General features: G+C 34.5%; 1 protein-coding gene across 4 annotated transcripts in view; it reads right to left on the reverse strand.

Moving 5' to 3' along the window:
* LOC115215016 (mitogen-activated protein kinase kinase kinase 13) overlaps positions 1–25519 on the reverse strand; it is a 183184-nt gene that overhangs the window by 9544 nt on the left and 148121 nt on the right. For 3 of the 4 annotated variants that reach the window (XM_029784137.2, XM_029784136.2, XM_036505482.1), the window contains 2 exons: positions 17378–17494; positions 13540–13668 (listed from right to left, as the gene is read on the reverse strand). In XM_029784137.2, coding sequence (XP_029639997.1) covers positions 13540–13668; positions 17378–17494 — 246 coding nt within the window. The remainder of the gene's footprint in view (positions 1–13539; positions 13669–17377; positions 17495–25519) is intronic. The other variant, XM_036505483.1, reaches the window with a different exon arrangement.

Raw genomic sequence — 25519 nt, forward strand, 5'->3', positions numbered from 1 at the left:
TATATATATATATATATAATATATACATATATAGATGTATATACATATACATATATATATATACATACATGCATATACATATACATACATATATATATATATATATATATATATTATATATATATATATATATATAATATACATATACATACACACACATACATTATATAATTTTATATTATAAAATATATTATGGCAAAGGTATTTCAAAGAATTTTAAGTAATTAACTATTTTTCAGAAACTATCTAAGTATTGATAATTGTTTGGTAAGTAAATCACACTATCATTTATATTCATACCATATATAGTTAACATAATCTAAAACTACTTAAAGTAATTAAAAATAATTAAACCCAAAGATTATTGCACTGATTAAACTTATCAAGTACAATGTGAATTGCTGTACTTGGAAATAACTTCTTTAAAACCAATCATTTATGAGTAAGGAAAATATGCAAGTGATCTAAAGAAATATTATAATTTTAGATGAAGGAGATTGTACAATAATTGAATTGATACGGTATCAATGACTTGCCTCACAACTTTGTATTTCATCAATAAAGCTTACACTTTGTGCAAAGCACTTAATATTTAATGAATGAATAAAAGTTGAAAGGTTTTTATAAGGCTAGGAGTCTCTCTTCAAAGGTATTCTAATGAAATTTATAGTTAAGCAAAAAAGATTGTTTTTATTTATTACAGAAGGCAACAAAGATAAAGCTAGGAAGTACATTTAAAATAATTGCTTTATTAGACATGAATCCGGAAATTTTAGCTGAGAAGAATTGGAAATAATAATGCTCATGATTTTGTCTAAAGTATTAACCATGTAAGTGAGGTGTAATCAAAACAGGAGTACTCAGTTTGCTGAGGGCTAACGTGTACTCTATGGGACTCACAATTGCTTCAGAAATAGAAGTTAAGAAGAGGTGTGTAATTATACTTGATGAAGAAATGAAGAAAATATTACAATAGATTTCCTTGTGTCACATTCAGGAAGTAGCCTCAGTTCCACTATGTAGAGTATTTTACACTCACCACCACCACCACCACCGTCATCATCAAAAATCCATTTCCCAAGTTGGCATGGCTTGGATAGTTTGACAGGAGCTGGTCAGCTGGAGATCTGCACCAGGCTTCAATTGTCTGTTTTAGCATGATTTCCATTGCTGGGTACCCTTCCTTAATGCTAACCACTTTACAAAGTTTACCACGTGCTTTTTATGTGGCTCCAACACAAGTGTTTTTGACATGGCACCAGCACAAGTGCATTGTACATGGCACCAGTGCATATATGCAAAAATCTATTAAGAAGAAATACTTAAATAAGAGCTGTTAACAAAAAATATACATGCAATGATTATGACAATAGGCTTACTGTGTGTCCCTTTACTCATTTTAGTAAATGGTGTATGCACACTTTTATCTCCAGCCTCTATCTTCTAGTCACAGCTCTTCAATTAAATTCAAACATTGATCAGAACTGTTGCCAAGATATTCAGCATCCTATCATAGTCCTACAATATATGCGCACCCCCTTTTCCAGTGTTACAGTGTTCACCCCTTCTAACCTTACAATGTGCACTCTCTACCCAACTCCTACAATTTGCTTCCTCTTCTCCCCACCTTACAATTTGTGTCCTCTGCACCCAGCCCTGCGTTTACTTCTTCACCTAGCCATATATTGTGCCCTCCTTAATTGTTTCTACAAATTCCTCCAATCATCACCCTCTTTACACATACTGAAAAACAGAGTTAACTTCCACAAAAGAAACATATTGTATTATTATCATGAACATCATTGTGCAAATCTGTTTACCAGCAACATTTTAAACGTTTCTCGCCAGATGATGTAACAGGCCATAATGCTAAATGACCTTCCCTTCTTCCCCAACACCACACAAATCAACCCTAGCATCTCTGTTCCAGGAGTTATTTTTCCAGCTCTCTTGATTACTGAGATTTTGTATTTTTAGTTGGATTAAGAAATATTATTTAAATTGTTCAGAATTTGTGCAGTGATCCCAGATTTTAGTGCCCAAAGCAATCATCTTGTTTGCTTAGTGAACAAAGGACTTACGTCCTTACATTTACAACTACCCCCTCCTCCTACCCCAAGAGTATACTTCCAATACTAACCAATGCAGTGATTTGCAAGATAACACCTGCATCAAATTACCAGGAAAATAGTAACACTGTTTCCAACATCAAAACAAGAAGCTACAAACAGATAAAAAGTGTAGTTTCTTGGAGCTTTACAAAAATTCAAGGGGTAACTATCTAAATGTATTCTAGAAATTTTAAGGGAAAGTGACACTTTTGTGTGTGTATGTACAGACTGAGGCAATCCAAAGATTATTAGGGGTGTACCTATACATTTTAATTTATTAATAAGATGTTACATAGCTAAAAGACTCTAGAAACTTGAAATTGGCACTCTTTCCAACAATGAAATTTTTCTCCATGGACTTGATACTTTTTAAAGAAAAATATGTATTTAATAAAGATTTTATTTTAAAACATACTTTTTTTGAGTATTTTTTACATTAAGTAAAGATGTGTTTTTAAGCTATTTTGTAAATCAAACTTTTACACAATTCAAATATTGAAAATATGTTAAAAAATAATTATTCTTTTACAGAAGACAGTGAAAATAAGTGAGGTTTCAGAAATGTCAAACCAATAAGCCTTTGTAATAGTGTACTATTTAGAGAACATAAATCTTTTTCTGAATGTAAAAAGTGATTTTTAAAGATTATTATTTTAAATATATTACCAAACCACACAGAATACTCCAAATTAGGTTTGCTTTTATTTCTACAACCAGAAAAACCAACTGATGTCTTAATTTTGATTTCTAAAATACAAATATAGCTATAAATATTATATCATTAATATATATAAATTTAACTGTTGAATTGTTTACAGAATATATAAAAATATATTTCAAAACATTGAGAATTTTTCTACTTAAACTATAAGACATTTGCTTTGGGCTGTTCTTCTACTTGAAGATTAGGTGAGATTAAAACTAATCACATCAATATTTTGACATAAAAACAATTTCCTAAAGAACACTAAAAATGAAGATGGCGTTTTCTAAGAAAAAAAATCCAGGCATAAAAGATCTACCTTTTTTCATTATGAATAATTTAAAAGAAAAACATTTTGAAATTCAAAAATATGTACTATGTGAAAAAAACATTCCTGAAAAAAAAAAACTCACTCTACAACTTTAGTATGCTAGTAATTTTAAATTGCCACGGTTCCTACATATTAGCTGTTAATTCTATTCCAAAGACACAAAAATGCAAACTAGAAAATGTTTTGTAAAGATGCTTTGTCAATTTTAAAGATGAATATAAATTTGGGAGTAGTTTTAACAAACCAGGACGCATTTTAAAGCCATGCGAATTGGTAAAGGGAACTTACATAAATTTAATATTCCTGAAAAAACAGGCTTGTAAATTTTTGATGCTAAAAATACTCTGCTAAAGTTGAGAAGTAGAAATATATGATGTTGATCTTGAAGTACATTAAAATGCAGCCACAGTTGTATGCTTCTTGTTGACTGTAGTTTCAAATTGTGCTGTACGTAGTGTTCTTGGTGGAAGGGATAAGAATGGTATGAGATGATGGAGCCCTAAAAATTGCAAAAATAGTATACATCATCAGGGAACACCAGTGGTCTGCCAACAAACTTTCATATTATGAAACAGTGAGTGGCAAAGGTAGAGATGCAGCCCGGGAGAGAGAACATAGCTAAATGGTAACTCTATCATTCTGCAAACTCTTGGTTTAGTTCAGCTGATTCTCTTATTCTTCCAAATCAACAATGACTTTTTTTTTTGCTGTTTAAGCTCAAAATTTATGAAGTGTAGAAAAAAAACTTCATAATATTTTCCATTTGGATTAGTGAATGTAGGTAAATTGAGCAAGATTAAAATTCAAAGGGGAAGCTAATATTAATCTATAGTTACTGAATTAAACAAAATTGAAATGTATGTGTGTGTGTGTGTGTGTGTGCTAGAATGTACTTAATGGAAAAAAACAAAATAAAAAAGAAGATGGAGATTGAAAAGTTTGTATTATTAAAAAGTCCTTATCAAAAAGTTTATAAAATATGAACAAACACTGGCAGTTCTTTAATTTATTATTCTCTTTAAGTGAAATAGTTTCTTAAATAGAGATGACAATATATGACTAGTTTTGCCCTAACATAATCTAATCTGCACTTGAAATCTATTACTCTTTGGTAATTTCTCATTTCATGCTCAAAGAGAGATACATAATTAAAGTTAGTTTAGTTTGTGCTTGGATTACTGCAAGTCTGAGCAAAGAAAAAAAGATTCTATTAAGATAATACTTCATTAGTTGCTAAAAGTTAAAATCTTGCATTTGCTGACCTAGAATTGTAAAATTAGATGAAGAAATAAATGAATACATAAATGAAAGTTTTCTAATTAGAAATTACATTTTCTACAAATTAGATATCTTTGTCTAACTTTGCAAATCATTAACTAGTTTCTGTAATATAACAGCTAAAATATTTTGGCTGAGAAACGTTAAATTTTGAGATGGTTGTTTTGATATACATAGCTAAGATTTCAACAAATGAATTTAAAACTCCATTTATCATTTAACATTTTATTTCCTCTATTCAATGAATTAGATAATATAATATCCCAACTCCCAATATACCCAGAATCATTTGTATATGAATGATTACCAATTTTTAAAAAAGAAGGTACCATTCAGTCTATATAAAGGAGTTGACATGTTAAACCACTACACAAAAGGAATCTACATTAGAGCCTCACAATAAAACATAAAAATAAAAGCAAAAAATAAATTCAAAATTATATACAAATTAAGTAGAAATTGCAATTCTTAATACTGTTGGTCTTAAATCATGAATATAAAGGAAATACATATATTTTATAGAAATATGAAACAGTTTCACATTCATTCAGATCAAAAGCTAAAGTCATTAACAAGTAACATACAACTGATATTAAACCTTTATCTTCCTTTACACAAGACTAAGCCTTAAACTTTCTTTTTAGAAACAGCATAATTAGTAATGTTTTATAAATGGTTTAGTTCAATGACCCTATGGCTTATAAGATTTACTTATATGAGAATCTCAAAATCTTTGCATTTGGTAATTACAATTGAAATCATTAAGAAATTCAATGGGAGCTTATTAATGATTATTCAAAGCTACCTGCCATCAAAGATTGCCAGAAGTCTTGACACACTGGAATTAATGCCAAATTGTATCTCAAACTTGTTCCTGATATGAAATATTTTCTTTTAATCTACATAACTGTGTGATAAATAAGGTTAAAATTCCTTTAGAACGAGTTGAAAGTTTTGAATGCCTTTTGTGAAAACAAATGTGACTTGAAACATCTTGAATATAATTAATCATCATCATCTTCATCTTCATCATCATAATCATTATCATCATCACCCTCATCGTATAAGGTCCACTTTTCCATGTTTGCATGGGTCAGATGGAATTTGTTGGGCAGAGTTTCTAATGGCCAGATACCCTTTCTGTCACCAACCCTTATCTGTTTTCAAGTAAGGTAACATTTTCCCATGGCCAGAAGTTTTCACAGCCTCTTGCAAGTGAATGACACTGCTTGTACGACAGTGACACTCATTTACAAAAACTATGCAAAGTAAAGACATGGAGACACAAATGTACACACATTCACACACACACACACACACACACACACAAAGATATACATATATGATGGGTTCTTTCAGTTTCCATCCACCAATCTAGCCACAAAGCTTTAGTTATCCCAGAGCTAAGAAAGAAGACTCCAGCTCAAAGTGCCATGGAGTGGAATTGAACTTGTAACCATGTGGTTAGGAAGCAAAATTCTTGACCACACAGCCATGGAAGCAAACATAAAAGGAAGTGGGAGATAGTGATCCTCATTAAAACTTTCCAAGGAGAACAAAGCAATTAAAATGAAGCTATGTAAAAATTGGTATGAAAGAATATAACAGCATAAATGACAGAATATTGCTCAGGGAATTTGGATGGCAATGGAACACTCTTTGCAGTACAAATATGTATGCCTTTTTTTTAGGGTTATGTGTCTTAGTGACCTGAATATTTGGCTCACTGTTGTAAGGCCATGGATTCAATTCCCAACAGTCATTGTGTCCTTGAGCACTTTATGTCTTGCTATCCCAGTCCCCTCACCAGGCAAAAATGAGTTGTACCTACAATTCAAAGAGCTAACCTTGTCACACACCACTTCACATGGAATCTCTCTAAGATCTATATTAAGGGTATGCATGTCTGTGGAGTGCTCAGCCACTTGCAAGTTAATTGTAAAAGCAGGTTCTTCCATTGATCGGATCAACAGGGAGATTTGTCATTGTAACTGACAGAGAACCAGACCATGTGTCAAACCAGAAACATGCTATTTAGGGAGACTACCAGTTAGCTTTGAATCATTTTTGGGAGGAGTCCATATCCCTATCCACCTCGAAATAGATGGAGTGTAGTTTCTGCATAAAAGCTGTGAAATAATTTCAAGTGAAGTCAGCCACAAGTTTAGCTCTCAGCTTCCGTCTCCCAAATCCACTTACAAGACTTTTGTCAGTCTGGGGTTATAGTTGAAGACACTTGCCCAACATACTGCACATTAGAACTGAACCAGAGACCACATGGTTAGGAAGTAAGCTTCCTAACCACACAGCCATGCCTGCATTAATACAATGCAGTGAGATTGAACCTGAAACCATGTGACTGGGAAGCAAACAACTTAACCACACTGCCAAGCCTATACACAAACAGATTAATTGAAACAAGCAAAGGGTATTTTTTGATAGTGTTTATTTAACGAAAGGGTTAAATAAATATCATTTCTCAGGTCATGAAAATACTTGATAGCAGAAATTCAATAATGAATTCACCCAGAACATGAGCTAAAGATAAAAGAAAAAAACCCCTTGTCTTTTATCTCTATAAATGTTATGTTTTACTATGTGATCTAAATAAATATAATGAATTCTGAATTATTTTTAATATTTTTCATAAAACCATTTGAGATTTTATAAAAATATCAGTTTTAGAGTCAGTGAATAGTTAGGAAGTAACTATTATAAATAATCATAAAAGGAATACTTCAAAAACAGGGGAAAGTAATACAAGTTTAAAAAAACGAAAAGGAAATTTTGAATCTGGACAGAGCTCTTTTAAGTTGCATTTGAATTTAATCCAACATTGACACAAAGAATACAATATACTACACCAGTTTTATAGCAAATTGATGTCAATATTCAATAAAATATAAAACAAATAAGTATAATGCATCAGACCATGAAAAGTTGTTTTAATGCCAGTATTTGACAAAGAAGGGAAGATTATTTCAATGAAGAAACTTGTAATGATTACAAAATAAATGTGAAAACAACCCTTAATGTGTTTAGTGCTCAGTAATGTTGTAAGCTAAAGGCATGAAAGAACAGAACCAAATTATCAATTAAGTTCACTAAAACGACAATCTTCATATTGAATTGTAATTCTATTGGTGAAGAAATGCAAGTGGAAGAAAGATGCATCTTTTATGCAATAATGAAAGACTAAAAAAAAAGTAACTCCTAGTACATATATATATATATATATATATATATATATTATATATATATATACAACTTATAAACAAGGGCAAAAGAAAAAATTCTAATGCCAAATATGCTGAAAATAGACAAATCGTCAATAACCATATAATTTATCACTATAATTTGTCTATTTTTGGTGTATTTGGCATTAGAATTTTTTCTTTTGCCCTTGTTTATAAGTTGTTTATAAATTTAACCATTAAAGGTATATTTTAATATGCTGGCCATTGATGGAATGTTTTTCGAAAAATTTTATCCTATATTAGATGTATATATATATATATATATACATATGCCCACACCCATAGAGGTTAGAAAAAGCTGCACCAGAAATAAAATACAAAAGCTGATTAAAAATAATTGAAAATATCTTTTCATGTTTATTTGAATATTCAATGTTGTGAACATCTCAGTAAAACTATGAGAAGAGGTAGATGAAGCCTTGGAACCATCTTTAAAGCAGAAGCTTGTTAGATTAAAACAGAAGCACCAAAAGATAGTGTAGACAGAACCAGCATATGTAAATGTATAGAGACAGGTCAAAATCTTCCAACATACATTCATATAATATGCATGTGTGGATATAAGCATATCTATGTGTGTATGAATACATTGACATATACACACACATACGTATACACACACACACACACATACATACATGCACACAAGTAAATTCACAGAAATATTAGGCACAAATAAGAATTATATTAATTAATATAAATGCCTTTTTATTTTCTATTATTATTATTATACACACACACACACACATGCACACATAAACACATATTCACACACACACACACACATACATATGTGTATTCATATGAATTATTTGTTTTTCAACAACATGTGGATAAAAACCAAGTTCAGCTAAGATATTAGTTTTAATATAATTTAATTAATTAATTAATTAATTAATAATGATTTATAACAATTGATATTTATGAAAATCTAAGACAATGAATTATGCAAATGCTGTCCAGAAGAAAGATTAGCTTAGACACCAAAATATTTGTATAGTTTATACATTAAATGACTTGTTTTTTTTTTTTGGTGACATGAGAGCAGAAATCAAGGAGTTCAACCAATATAAAGTACTTTTGATATTATTTTCTTAATTAATTAATTAATTTTTCTAGTAATTGGAATATTGGCAAAATTAAGATGACAAATTTATGCAGAGAACATGGCAAGGCTGGAAAGAAATGCAGCAAGTGTGCTCTGCCAGATATGTAATGGTAGTGTGCATGAATAGCAGAGTATAAATGAAATGAGAGAAGAACTAGGTATCAAAGGAATGCCAGTCCTTCTGCCAAACAGTGATAGCAGCATAGCTCTGATTTGAATGGCTTGTAAGTTATAGGCATTTTGATGGATACTATTGCAGCCACTATTTGTTTCCCATGTTTTAAGCTGTTAATGGAAAGATTTTCATCAGCAGTTTTCTTTTGGATTGATGGCTGAATATATGGTAACATATTCACCCATTCACCTATGACGCACCAGGTCTGCAGTCTATAGTCAATGACGCTTCCTTCAAGTCCAGCTTGTTTGCAATTTTGTGTTGTTACCCAAAGCCTCTGTGTAAGCTCTGTTACATAAGGTGGAGATGGGGTAGGGTAAGATTGCTGTCTATGGTAACACTTAGAATTTGTTTTTTCATAAATCATTATTTGCACTTTGCTATCCAAATATCTTTCAGTCATCCACTCAGACTTTCATTCTAACAAGTTCTCTATAATGGCTGCTGTAGGGTCCTTTTCACTGGTTGATTTTATTAGTGCAAATAGCATCAGCTATTAGGATACTGATACAACTCATTTTTACAATTCTGAGAAGATTATCAATGAAAATGGAGAACAGATGCAGTCAAGCATTTGAAGGTTCAATATATTTGACAGGTGACAGACGACAGGTCAGAGGCTGACTTGAAACAGTGCGGCTGATGGATCTTTCATTTGCTTTGGACACACATAAGCAATTTTCTATACATCCTTTTGGATTTCAGTTTTTATCTGTGTGTAGTGCCTGTCTATCAAAATTCTGATCTTTTGTGATATCAGAATACAATACATTATGGTTTATAACATTTTCAAAATTAACCAGAGAAAAATAAGAAAGGTTAACATCTAGATAATGAACCTGGTTCGTCAAATGACGAACATGCTTTCAGTTTGATAAATGAAGCTTTACAATGGTAAAATCTTCAGTTATAACCTCTGATACTCTTGAATCATAATGCTCAATGAACGATCAATCACTTCCTCAGTGCTAACTCAATGAAGATAGTACCAAATTTGGTACTTGTTTAGGTTTGCTAGACAGACAACAAAACTATGTGATGTGAACTTGAAATCTCAGTGTCATCAAAATATTGCACATTATCTACACAGATTCCATGATAAAATAAGGAATAAAATTAAAGAAAGATTACAAAAAATTAGGATCAGAATGACATGTTCAACAACATATGCATTCAGACACCGTTTTATGAATCTTTGCTTAAACACATTTATAATGAATCTATGTCTATGCGAATTCTTCCAAAATATGAAGCAAGAGTTACTAAAGAGTCTAAAGCCTTAATATTTTTAGGATCTTGAATTCATACTAATTTACAAATAATAATCAGAGATGAAGTCAAGAGTCACAGTTAAAATTTTACCAATACTGTAGTAAAAAGAGTGTTACAAAGTGATTGGTGTAGAAATGGTAAAAGAGCAAGGAATATCATAAAATGAAAAAGAGAATTCAATACAGAGTAGCTATTGTATTCACTAACAATGGTGTTGATTAAAATAACTATGAAAAGAAAGTGTGAAATGGAAGATTCTGGTGCAGAAATCTTACTGTAAGTTAGCTTAAATTTCATAAAGAGCAAATAGTCAGTGGCAAATCTTTTGAAGTTACACATGTGGATTAAAACTAAGATGCTTCTCTTTTTAAATTCTCATTATAACTGTTTCAAATTTTGGAAGAAGGAGAATAGTCAATAACTGTTAAACTGGTACTTTATTTTATTGGCCTTGAAAAAATGAAAGGCAAAGTCAACCTCAGTGGAATTGGCACTCAGAATGTAAAGAACTGGAAGAAAGGCCACTAAGCATTTCCCACAGTCTACTAATGATTTTGTTAGCAGACTGCCTTACCTTCTCTTAATGATGAAATATAAATTATCCAAAAGTAACTAACAAAAATGATTAATAAACGAAGCAACTATGACTGGTTGTTTTTAATATATGCAGAACACATGGGGGTGAAGTGAACATACCAAAAATGATTTTGGTAGCTTCAGGTGTAACAAATGGTTGTTGCCAAGATCAATTTGTTCATGAAACATAAAGGTCTGAACAAACTGTCATCCTTTCAATGATTATAACATTCGAGCTGTTGAGTTGTGGTGTGGTTGGTGGTAATAAGGTTGTGAATAGAAAGAATGATGGAGACATACGATGGTAGGTAAAGATAGTGTTCAAGTTGAGAAATAAGGAATAGTTCACATGTAGGGAATGTCATACAGGCTAACATATATGCAAATAAGAGAAAAAAAGTTGATGTAGTGTAAGTCATTGTAAATCTATAATAATAAATGGCAAAACGAATTTCTGTGTGTCAGTGTGTCACACTTTGACTCCACCTCTCACTATTCAATGACACTTCTTCTACTCCTTTTGCTGGGGTGAGAGTAATAGTAGGCATAGAGACAGCGAGGACAGTAGTAGATTGATAGTTGAGATAGTAATGGGGTGATAGTAATAGTATGAGATGTAGTTGTGATAGAGGCAGAGGCGACAGTGATGATGGTGGTGGTGGTGGTGATAGTAAGGGATGTGAAAGACAGTGGTGATGGTGGTGGAAGGGAAGGCAGTGAAGTCAAAAGTGTTGATGGTGGTGGTATCAGAAGTCTGAATGGTGTGTGTATGGCAGTTGTGGTGTTGATGGTGGTTGTACTGGTGATGGCAATGCTTGAAAATAATCAATAGAGAGAGAGACACAGAGAGAGAGACACAGAGAGAGAGAGAGAGAGAGAGAGAGAGAGGTTAGACAGAAAAAAAATTGTCCTGAAACCCACCCCACCCCCGAATGGTAAGACAAAAAATGTTTATCATGAAACTTTGCAGTAAGTTTCAAGTTGATATATTATATCATGGTTTTGAAGAAAATTGTTCATTGCTTGAAAAATATTGGTCAAGTTTAATAAAATTAAATATGCACTCATTGCATGAAGTGTCATAATTGGGCTCAAGGCCCAATGAAGAGCCCTCCACAGGAGCTAGCTCAAAAGCTGCCCGATGGGGGCTTTTAAGCTAACAAATAATTTTGATCCTGCATTGGTGAAGGACTGTGTGAGAAGTGGGGGAATGTGGAAACGAATTAGGGGATAATGACATCTTCACATAAATATTGAAAGAATAAAAACCATTTGCTTTTGTCCTTAACGCATGACATGAAAGTTAGATATGATCAGGAGTATTTATAGACAAACAAAAAATGAAGATGATTTCAAAGAATCTGATGATAGTAAATTTAGTTAGCATCAGCAGAATTCTTTATATTTGATGTCAAAATAAGGGACATGGTTGGAATGGTAGAGTGTACATAGGAACAAAACAGTCCATTCTTGGGGCAGTCACAGCAGTTACTGCTGAAGTATTGACAAATAATGATAATGTAAAAACAGAGAATTTATGCATTTAGAGAAAGCGAGCTTGATTATTTATAGAAATAGAGTTTGATTATTTGGTAGTATAAAAAGTCAAGGTTGGTAAGGGAAAAGATGGAACTTTCATGTGACAGGCCTAAAACATACATTCATTCAAACATACATAGATACACAAAAACATACATACATATATAGTTATATACATACACACATACATACATGCATTCATTCATGCATATATGCAGGCAGGCATACATATATACATGCATGCATGCATGCATGCATGCATGCATGCATGCATACATACATACATACATACATACATACATACATACATACATACATACATACATACATACATACATACATACATACATACATACATACATACATACATACATACATACATACATACATACATAGTGGTTCTCCGTTGGTTATGACAATGAGGGTTCCAGTTGATCCAATCAACGGAACAGCCTGCTCGTGAAATACAGGTACAACAGAAACAGGAAGAAAGAGTAAGAGAAAGTTGTGGTGAAAGAGTACAGCAGGCTTTGCCACCACCCACCCAGCCAGAGCCTTGAGAAGCTTTAGGTGTTTTCACTCAATAAACACTCACAACACCCAGTCTGGGAATCGAAACCGTGATCCTACAACCGCGAGTCCGCTGCCCTAACCACTGGGCCATTGCACCTCCACACACACATATATGTATACATGAGAAGACAAGGAAATGAATATGGTTCTTTTAAGATATTGATTTTTTTCAACTGTTTACTGTTGTTGAAAATATTGGATATAGAACTTTGTTTTAAATAATATTTGCAAAGGCAATCTAAGACAATTAGGATACAGTGAATTCATAATATAGTTTATAGCATGCTGAACACCAACATTAAAGGAATTGTACAAGCTCAGATCTATTATTTAAGTAAAATCTTTTATAATCCCATCAATGAATTAGGATTAAACTCCCATTCCCAACACATTGAAAGCTAGAATAATTCCTTTTAGAGTTTGCTCTGGAATAACTGATCGGTTTGTATTTTTCTTTAATACTTTGTAATTTCCTTAATTTATCTGTCAATTCATCATTCATGCACAAAGAAAAGAGATCTCAAAGTGAAAGAATAACAAAAAGGTAAGAGAGACAGGTAAAGAAATGTCTATAGAAACTGTTTGAGAATCAATATTAGGATGCATGCTGAATTACCTTGTGGGTTCTGATCCTGACTTATATGCTCGTTTCTTGCCCAGTCTTTCAAGACGTTCTTGTGCTTTGATCACAGGTCTGATAATACTCTTCCTCCGCTTAGCATATATTGCCAGTTGTTGCTCTCTCCTGTGGATTGCACATCAACATGGAGGATATCAACAGAGCCACATCAATAGTTGAAAACGGCTGCACAGACACTCAACCAACAATTTGAAATCTTTCAAGAATCTTATTTCATTATTTATTTACTTACTTATTTTTATTGTTAAAAGAATTCAAGACTCAAAAGAGAAATGGAATTTTGCATTTGTTTTGCTAACCTGGACTAGAATTGGTTTGTAGAATTATTGCTATGAATTGATATTTGGCTTTATAATTATGAGTTTTTTTAATAGAATACAGCTCAAGTTAAAACTACACTTTGTTTTCTTATATTTTTTTTGTCTTGAGCAAAAGCTGTAGATTATTGAGTAATGAAATTGCTAAAAACTTTAGAAGACCTAAGCTTGGGTGCAGGCATGGCCGAGTGGTTAAGGAGTTCAAATAACAATTATGTAGTTTCAGACCTCACTACATGGCACCTTGGGTAAGTGTCTACCACCATATCCTTGAATCAACCAAAGCCTTGTAAGTGTGAAATTTGATTTTAAAAAAAACGTGGAAGCTTATCGAAAGACTATTCCTGTTCTTGAATGTTAAACTTAATCTGTCAACTGGTTTAATACCATCACCTGGTCCATAGATGCCTTCAGCAGAATCTGTTCATTTGCAAACTTGCAAGACTGACATGTGCCTCCTAAAGTTACCCTACTTTGATGACAAAACCACTGCTGCAATCCATTGTGCAGTCTGCAGGCAGGGACTAAGCATGCAGACGGTGCACACTGTCCACGTGCCCAATCAACAACTAACTCAAAGGTCTACATGTTATATGAGGTAGTCTGCAGCAAATGTGATGCAACCAACATTGGGATCACAATTGGAAAGCAGTACATATGCATCAAGGAATATGTGTGCACAAACACTCCAGTCCACAAACACCTGCAGCAGTACCTGGGACTTTTCTGTATCCATCAGGGTTACAAACTATAACAAAGACAACCTTTGAATTAAAGAGGATATCCTTATTAATAAGTTGGAACCAATATTAAGCAAAGAAAAAAAAAACAGTTACAGGAAGCAGATTGGCTACTATAACAACACCAGTCTGTGTCACTACTTTCTCCTACATACCTTCAGTATGAGGATGACTTTATTCTTTTCCCTTATCAATTTTGGAGACTCTGGAAATATCATCAATGATCCCCTTCCTATTCTTAGTAATAAAAATATATAAAAGAAATAAAGACAAAAAAGTTTCCTCTGACACTTATCGTTTGATAGGTAAGGAACTATAGAAAAGCTTCCTTGAACAGATGATAAATCTAACAACTATAAATATCATAATTAGAAACAGTTGCTGCTAGATGGCCTAGAAATTTAACGTAAGCCTATATCTAAGAACAAGTAAAATTTTAGTCAAGGTTAAAATGAAGTATTATTAAATTTGATAACATTTAAGCTATAGTGAAAGCCTATTTACTTTCCAGAAAGATCATGGCTTTTAGTGTTTGAATTGAGGACCATCTTTGCATAAATATAATTCTATCTCTATAAAGCAACATACATGTGCAAATTGCTGGAAGTATTTTTGGGTGTAAGTGCTGGTTAAAGCAAAGGTAATGATACATTTTAGCACTAACTGTGATATCTAAGAACTAAAGGTGACAAATTCTAATTTGAACAATATGAACAATTAGTGACAACCAGTCAAGATGCTAGAAAAGACAAGTCGTACAGCAAAAGATCTATATTGTAATTTAACTACAAATAAAACATATAATATTTACAAATTCGACACATCCCTAAGAAAAAAAAAAATGTTCAACTGAGAATTTTTCTGCATTTGCTTGTAATTTGTCACAGTAATTATCAATTGGAAAACAGGCATTTGTTTGTAATCAAACATCAAATAATCAAATATCACTATAAATCCTGAAAGAAAATATAATTAAAACATGATAATTCTCAAGAAAATTTAAATTTCAATGCTTTTGTACTGAACTGTTCATATTAAAAACTTATGGTATTTTCAGGTAGGAAAATAATTTCTATGCTACAAACCTCTTGGTGCTAATGGATTAAATTTTTGGCTTGTTAATCTCATTTCCCCCCTCTTATTTTGTATTAGAGTATGGCAAATCAAATACGCTGACAAACGTTTCACAGAAGATGAAAGCCATAAATTTAGTGAACTTCAAACAAAACTTTACACTGAAGATATTCATTTTCTAATATAATATATAAATTATTTGCTCTCTTTTTAAACAATATTAGAATGAAATAATAAAAATTGATTCTTTGGTCAAGTTTTCATTAATTCACAAAGGCCTTAGGTCTCTTACGAACACTTATTAATGTCAGAAGCAATTATTTTCCAATGAGTGTTGTTTTTTTTTTATTTAAATAGTATTTTTTAAATCTGCTTACATTAGTCATTATTAACATGATAACTAAGTAATTCTGTTTGAATATATACCTAATATTTAACATATTGTGTAAAATATTGCTGAAAAATTCTTTTAGCATATTTTATAACAAGAAGTATAACATTCTTATATAACACAAGGACTCAAATATTTATTTATAATGTGAAAGATATCCTTGAAATTAATTCAAGGCAGCTTCTCAGTCCTCCTGATCTGCTTTATAATTTAAACAAAATTTACTCAAAACAGCTTAATAAATCAAAGAACTAGACAGAGTAAATGCATTTTAAGTTAATAACTGTCTAAGGTCAGCTCAGCTTTTGGTAGACTCCAGCACAGACTGCAGAGAGATCACGGCATCTTCCTGGCCTACCTCTCTCATGTATGGCTATGAATCAATGATACTCTACAGGCACCGTATCCAATAGTTAGACTCCATCTTCACTGCTTTCGTTCAATTTGCAACATCAAGTGGCAGGATAGAAACCCCAACGCTGGAGTTCTTGCGAGATGTGACATTCTAGGTATAGAGAGTTTCCTTATCAAAGTGCAAAGGAGGTGGATTGGCCATGTGGTATGCATGGAAGACATTTGCTTATGTAAATCTCTCTTTTATGGTCAGTTCCAGATATCAAGGCCATTCACTGCTCTGTTATAAGGACACTTAAAAAACCTGCTTGAAAATCTGTGACATAAATCTGTAGATATGGGAATTGGTAGCACTGAATAAAAGCCAGTGGAGAAGCTTGTGTTATCAAGCCACCTCTGACTTTGGATTAACGCCCTACAGAGAAAAGAGCCCAGTACAGAGCCAGCTCCAACCTACTCCCAGATGACAGTAACCACCACTGCAACAGGATCTACAAAACCGAGATAGGTCTGTATTCCCACATGAAATGATACATTGAGTAGCTATGTCCTGTTGAAACTTCATTTGTCAAAGCAATGAAAGAGTCCATTTTAAGTATTCTAAATTGAAGTCAAAAGATTGTTGACCAATGCTTGAATTATATTAATAAAGGATGAATACTAAATAGAGAACACTGCTAATAAATAAAAGCATTTTTTTAATTATGTGAATAATTGATAACTAGCAAAAATAAATCAAGAGATTGCAATGAAATCTTTTGTATCATTGGTAATATATGAGATATTATAATGTATGAGACATTATATTTTAAATACATTATATTATAAATATATTATATTGTAATCCTAATATCAATGATCCATATTTGCTTTCTGTAAAAAATTTATAAATGTTCCAAAATGAAATTGTAAACAAAATAGGAAGAAATGAAAATTACTTGATGAGTTCTCGTTCCCGTTTTTCAAGCTGCAGCATACAAGCTGTAAGTTCCATATATAAATTGTTGGCTCGTTCCAATTTCCTTTCATAATGTTCGCGAACATCCTGAGCATGTCTGAAAGTACAATAAACAGATTGTGCAATTTCAAAGGGGAAAAAAATAACATAAAATAAAAATAAAAAAAAGGAAAAGCGGTGGAAATGGTCAGCACAAATAATCAATATATAAAGAGTTTATGTGAAATATCCTGGCTATTTTTGGTACTGGCATGTGTGTGTGTTTTTATCTAAAGTATTAGTATCATTTTTGTTTACTTGTTTCATTCATTGGACAGTAGCCATGCTGGGGCATTGCCTTGAAGGGCTTTAGAGTAGAAGACACTTGCTCAAGGTGCTACACAGTGACACTGAACCCCAAATCATGTGGATGCAAAGTGAGCTTCTTAACCACTTAGTTTTGCCTGCATCCCCACCCACACAGTCAAGCCTACAGCTGCCACACAACCATAAAGGTTTTTTAAACCTAATGCAAGAATAACATTTTGGCAGGAGAGGGAAAACTGACATAATCTCAGGGTGTTTACTTGTGGTTATTTTATCAACACTCAAAATTTACAGAAAGATATTTTAACTAAATTATACTAAAGAATTTAATCCAGTATTATATCATTTCTGTCAACTCTCTTATAAGCTGTACTGTCTTATTAATTCATTGATTATATTTTAAACAGTTCCAGTATTTGGCCTATGACCATGCCAATGCAATGCTTTCAAGGGTTTCATTTAATTATATTAATCCCAGTAACTTGTATGATGCATTTCATAATGTAGAATGAGAAAGCTGATTTGGATGAAAATGGATATAACTTGAGTGGAATTAAATACCACAATGTATTTTTGCTTGCCACACCAGTTTTCTTCAGTTGTCCTAAGCCAATACCCACATGGACATCCACATGCACATATCACACATGCATACATACACACACACACACACACACACACACATCCGATAAACCTGGTTTCCATGCTGGCATGAGTTGGATGGTTTGACCAGAGCTGACAAGCTGGAAAGCTGCACCAGTCTTCAACTGTCTGTTTTGGCTTGGTGTCTATGGCTTGATGCCCTTCCTAATGCCAACCACTACAGAGCATACAGGGTGCTTTTTATGTGGCATCAACACAGGTGCTTTTTACATGGCACTGGCATGGCTGTGTTTTTTTTTTTATGTGGCACCGGCAATGCAATGAGATTGAAACTATCTATCCTTATTCTTGCAAAGAGAATTTCTTCATCACATAGGCATGTATGCATCCACATTGAAGTAAAACAATTATCTACTTTTTAGAACAGTTTTGTTACCCACTTCATGTTAAGAAAAATATTTTGAAAATCGATACATGCATATTGATTTTTTTTAGATCTATAAAATTTTAATGAAGTAAATACAAGAATGAAAGCTTGTTGTTTATTGAGATTTTATTTATCTCTCCTTGGTGTTTAACATTTAGAATATCCATACCAAAACATCAAGATTCACTATCGCTTAAATTTTGCTTCAAGGAGAATAATGATTTCTTGTGTTAGCTCTATGAAATATACTTGGAAGCGGAATAAAATCAATTGGGTTGACGCAAGTACATAACTGACACATATTTTATTAACCCTGCAGGGATGAACAGCAAACTGGCATATGAACAGAGATAAATCCAAATCACAAAGACTAATCTGTCTCTTCAGAGACAGGAAATAGGTTATCCTCAACAATTACCAACTCTCTACAAAATTCCAGTGACACCATAATGGAGCATTGCTTCCACATCTAAACCAGTGCTGCATCTACTACTCATACAGGAATCCTAAATCACATCCAAAGAAAAGCCATTCAACTGATAGGTATTCAGTCACTCTCCGACACTTTTGTATTCTCTCCTCTGTTTTACCTTTCTACTGTTGCTACTGTGATCATTGCTTTTCACAGCTAACTGATATTGTGCTGTCTCCATTTAGATATTCCCATCTCAGTCATATCCTCTTCTTTCATTACTCATATTTTGTCCCTGTACCAAATCTCCCACTAACCACTATGTCCAGCTTTTCCTCTTCAGGATATCAACCGTTTGGAATTTCCCTCTTTTCATGCAGTCATCAATATCTGAGAGAAATGGTAACTGCAGTGATTTCACTGATCTCAGAGGGCCTACAAAGGATACGATATAGCTTGTTCATTGAAACTAAATCAATAAACAAACAAAAGCCAAATAATGTTAAGCATTTGGTCAAATGCTCTATGGTTTCTACTGCTGCATAGTCTTATTTTCAATGTGACAAGTATTCTTCAAACTACTACTTGGAATAACACACACATACATGAAACACCACACACACATACACACACACACACAAACATACATGCACACATCATCGTCTAATCCATGTGAGAGGCAGGTAGAAGATGATGATAAAACAACAATGCTGATAAGGAAGATATATATATATATATATATATATATATATATATATATATATATATATATACAAAGGGCTTCTTTCAGTTTCTATTAATTTTTGTATATAATTATATGTATATAATTTGAAACGTAAGATATACCTTTTTAATAAACATACAATTTATTCTCAATCTGAAATGTAAATAATATAGTCACACCGCAGGTTTTAGTTTCTGTTGGTAAAAAGAATTCACTCTAATCAGTTTTTAGTCTTGTTGGACCCTCATCAGGAACAGATACTCATCTTTCTGTTTACAGAGAAATTATTAGCACATACCTATTTACAGTATATACAAAAGCACATAACGCTAAACTGGTCTGTCTACATTATGTAACAGTGTATATGTTAACAACATGAATTAATTCATTCAATTATAGGTGCATTATAGGGTGGTGAGCTGGCAGAATCGTTAGCACACCAGGTGAAATGCCTAGCAGTATTTTGTCTGCTATTACATTCTGAATTCAAATTTCTCCAAGGTCGACTTTGCCTTTCAGCTTTTGGGATCGATAAATTAAGTACCAGTTGCGTACTGGCATCAATCTAATCAAATGCCCCCATCCACTCCCCCAAAATTTCGGGACTTTTGCCTAGAGTAGAAAAGAATATCTTAAATTTTCCAAAGAAGCATGAAATAATCTGATGAACATATACACCCATATTAATATAGTAGAACAGTAGAGTCTGTGGAGCTCAGAGATATTCTGCATTAACAAATAGTAAAACAAATGATTAAAACTGGTGGAATAAATATGAATAATATAGGTCAAGTGTTGAGGTTTATAGCGGTTTTTCAATGACAAAAAAAAAAAGTAAAATGATTTTTAAATCTCCTTCAACTGAATTTCTTTGTTTGTAGTTAGGTGTATTCAAGGTAGTATTTACAATGAAGGAAATTACTGAAGACTCGACTACATTCATCAGGATAATGAACAATAAATTGTTGAGTTCTATTGATCAAAAGGAAGTTAATTTTCAACTGAATAATTACAAGAATTAAATAGGAGTTTAGTTTAGTTGCTATTAATGATTCTTGTTTATCAGCAACATTTCTTGGAATGCCATAAAAATAAACAAAATTAACACACACACACACACACACACACTGAACTAGAAACATAAACCGGAAAATGGTTATTTTGATTTTGTCTCATTATGATAGAGGGGAAAATACTAAAGTCTCTACTCAGTCTGGAGACAATCTGCTTATGGATGTAGAGCAGCCAACCAAGAATGGATTGAGTTCATTTACTGGAACAAAAACCAAATGTTGCAGAAAGACACCACTAAAATATACGACTATAATTCTATGCTTGCTAAGCTGCAGATAGAATGTCCCTTAATCTCAAAAAAAGTAGAAGTTATTTTTGCATAAGGAGTTTTACATTTTGTGAAGTTTTATTCACTGAATCATCATCATCATCATCACTACCACCTCCATCATCATCATGATCATTGCCATCTTTCTCATTGGCATTATCATCATCATCATCATCACTGTCATCATCATCGTCACCATTGGTATCATTGTCTTTGTTGTTGTCATTTTCATCATTTTCATCAATGTCATCATCGTCAATATTCTCCTCCTCCTCATGATTTTCACTGCTACCACCATGATAACTGATCATTCTTAATATTGTCAATTCATAACCATCACCACTTTTACTACCAACACATAACCACCACCTGTAAATATCACCATTATCATCTATATCTAAAGTCTGTTTTCCATGCTGGCATGAGTTGGATGGTTTGACAGGACGGCAAGACCAGGAGTCGCACCAGATTCCACAGTCTGTTTTGGCTTGGTTTCTACAGCTGCCTGTCCTTCCTAATGCCAACCACTTTACAGAGTGTACTGGGTACCGATCATGTGGCACCAGCACCAGTGCTTTTTATGTGGCATCATCAGCAGTGATTTTCATGTAGCACCATCAGCAGTGCTTTTCATGTGGTACCATCAGCAGTGCTTTTCATGTGGTACCATCAGCAGTGCTTTTCATGTGGCACCAGCACCAGTGCTTTTTATGTGGCATCATCAGCAGTGATTTTCATGTAGCACCATCAGCAGTGCTTTTCATGTGGTACCATCAGCAGTGCTTTTCATGTGGTACCATCAGCAGTGCTTTTCATGTGGTACCATCAGCAGTGCTTTTCATGTGGTACCATCAGCAGTGATTTTCATGTGTACCATCAGCAGTGCTTTTCATGTGGTACCATCAGCAGTGCTTTTCATGTGGTACCATCAGCAGTGCTTTTCATGTGGTACCATCAGCAGTGCTTTTCATGTGGTACCATCAGCAGTGCTTTTCATGTGGTACCATCAGCAGCTTTTCATGTGTACCATCAGCAGTGCTTTTCATGTGGTACCATCAGCAGTGCTTTTCATGTGGTACCATCAGCAGTGCTTTTTATGTGGTACCATCAGCAGTGCTTTTCATGTGGTACCATCAGCAGTGCTTTTCATGTGGTACCATCAGCAGTGCTTTTCATGTGGTACCATCAGCAGTGATTTTCATGTGGTACCATCAGCAGTGATTTTCATGTGTGGTACCATCAGCAGTGCTTTTTATGTGGTACCATCAGCAATGCTTTTCATGTGGCACCATCAGCAGTGCTTTTCATGTGGTACCATCAGCATGCTTTTCATGTGGTACCATCAGCAGTGCTTTTTATGTGGTACCATCAGCAGTGCTTTTCATGTGGTACCATCAGCAGTGCTTTTTATGTGGTACCATCAGCAGTGCTTTTTATGTGGTACCATCAGCAGTGCTTTTCATGTGGTACCATCAGCAGTGATTTTCATGTGGTACCATCAGCAGTGCTTTTCATGTGGTACCATCAGCAGTGCTTTTTATGTGGCACCATCAGCAGTGATTTTCATGTGGTACCATCAGCAGTGCTTTTTATGTGGCACCATCAGCAGTGCTTTTCATGTGGTACCATCAGCAGTGCTTTTCATGTGGTACCATCAGCAGTGCTTTTCATGTGGTACCATCAGCAGTGCTTTTCATGTGGTACCATCAGCAGTGCTTTTCATGTGGCACCATCAGCAGTGCTTTTCATGTGGTACCATCAGCAGTGCTTTTCATGTGGTACCATCAGCAGTGCTTTTTATGTGGTACCATCAGCAGTGCTTTTCATGTGGTACCATCAGCAGTGCTTTTCATGTGGTACCATCAGCAGTGCTTTTCATGTGGTACCATCAGCAGTGCTTTTCATGTGGTACCATCAGCAGTGCTTTTCATGTGGTACCATCAGCAGTGCTTTTTATGTGGTACCATCAGCAGTGCTTTTTATGTGGTACCATCAGCAGTGCTTTTCATGTGGTACCATCAGCAGTGCTTTTCATGTGGTACCATCAGCAGTGCTTTTTATGTGGTACCATCAGCAGTGCTTTTCATGTGGTACCATCAGCAGTGCTTTTCATGTGGTACCATCAGCAGTGATTTTCATGTGGTACCATCAGCAGTGCTTTTCATGTGGTACCATCAGCAGTGCTTTTCATGTGGCACCATCAGCAGTGCAGTGCTTTTCATGTGGTACCATCAGCAGTGATTTTCATGTGGTACCATCAGCAGTGCTTTTTATGTGGCATCATCAGCAGTGATTTTCATGTAGCACCATCAGCAGTGCTTTTCATGTGGTACCATCAGCAGTGCTTTTCATGTGGTACCATCAGCAGTGCTTTTCATGTGGTACCATCAGCAGTGCTTTTCATGTGGTACCATCAGCAGTGATTTTCATGTGGTACCATCAGCAGTGCTTTTCATGTGGTACCATCAGCAGTGCTTTTCATGTGGTACCATCAGCAGTGCTTTTCATGTGGTACCATCAGCAGTGCTTTTCATGTGGTACCATCAGCAGTGCTTTTCATGTGGTACCATCAGCAGTGCTTTTCATGTGGTACCATCAGCAGTGCTTTTCATGTGGTACCATCAGCAGTGCTTTTCATGTGGTACCATCAGCAGTGCTTTTTATGTGGTACCATCAGCAGTGCTTTTCATGTGGTACCATCAGCAGTGCTTTTCATGTGGTACCATCAGCAGTGCTTTTCATGTGGTACCATCAGCAGTGATTTTCATGTGGTACCATCAGCAGTGATTTTCATGTGGTACCATCAGCAGTGCTTTTTATGTGGTACCATCAGCAATGCTTTTCATGTGTGGCACATCAGCAGTGCTTTTCATGTGGTACCATCAGCAGTGCTTTTCATGTGGTACCATCAGCAGTGCTTTTTATGTGGTACCATCAGCAGTGCTTTTCATGTGGTACCATCAGCAGTGCTTTTTATGTGGTACCATCAGCAGTGCTTTTTATGTGGTACCATCAGCAGTGCTTTTCATGTGGTACCATCAGCAGTGATTTTCATGTGGTACCATCAGCAGTGCTTTTCATGTGGTACCATCAGCAGTGCTTTTTATGTGGCACCATCAGCAGTGATTTTCATGTGGTACCATCAGCAGTGCTTTTTATGTGACACCATCAGCAGTGATTTTCATGTGGTACCATCAGCAGTGCTTTTCATGTGGTACCATCAGCAGTGCTTTTCATGTGGTACCATCAGCAGTGCTTTTCATGTGGTACCATCAGCAGTGATTTTCATGTGGTACCATCAGCAGTGCTTTTCATGTGGTACCATCAGCAGTGCTTTTCATGTGGTACCATCAGCAGTGCTTTTCATGTGGTACCATCAGCAGTGCTTTTTATGTGGCACCATCAGCAGTGCTTTTCATGTGGTACCATCAGCAGTGCTTTTCATGTGGTACCATCAGCAGTGCTTTTCATGTGGTACCATCAGCAGTGCTTTTTATGTGGTACCATCAGCAGTGCTTTTTATGTGGCACCATCAGCAGTGCTTTTTGTGTGGTACCATCAGCAGTGCTTTTCATGTGGTACCATCAGCAGTGCTTTTCATGTGGTACCATCAGCAGTGCTTTTCATGTGGTACCATCAGCAGTGCTTTTCATGTGGTACCATCAGCAGTGATTTTCATGTGGTACCATCAGCAGTGCTTTTTATGTGTGGTACCATCAGCAGTGCTTTTCATGTGGTACCATCAGCAGTGCTTTTCATGTGGTACCATCAGCAGTGCTTTTCATGTGGTACCATCAGCAGTGATTTTCATGTGGTACCATCAGCAGTGCTTTTTATGTGGTACCATCAGCAGTGCTTTTCATGTGGTACCATCAGCAGTGATTTTCATGTGGTACCATCAGCAGTGCTTTTTATGTGGTACCATCAGCAGTGCTTTTTATGTGGCACCATCAGCAGTGCTTTTCATGTGGTACCATCAGCAGTGCTTTTCATGTGGTACCATCAGCAGTGCTTTTCATGTGGTACCATCAGCAGTGCTTTTTATGTGGTACCATCAGCAGTGCTTTTTATGTGGCACCATCAGCAGTGCTTTTCATGTGGTACCATCAGCAGTGCTTTTCATGTGGTACCATCAGCAGTGCTTTTCATGTGGTACCATCAGCAGTGCTTTTCATGTGGTACCATCAGCAGTGCTTTTCATGTGGTACCATCAGCAGTGATTTTCATGTGGTACCATCAGCAGTGCTTTTTATGTGGTACCATCAGCAGTGCTTTTTATGTGGCACCATCAGCAGTGCTTTTCATGTG

Source organism: Octopus sinensis, linkage group LG8 (genome assembly GCF_006345805.1).
Source record: "Octopus sinensis linkage group LG8, ASM634580v1, whole genome shotgun sequence".
NCBI lineage: Eukaryota > Metazoa > Mollusca > Cephalopoda > Octopoda > Octopodidae > Octopus > Octopus sinensis.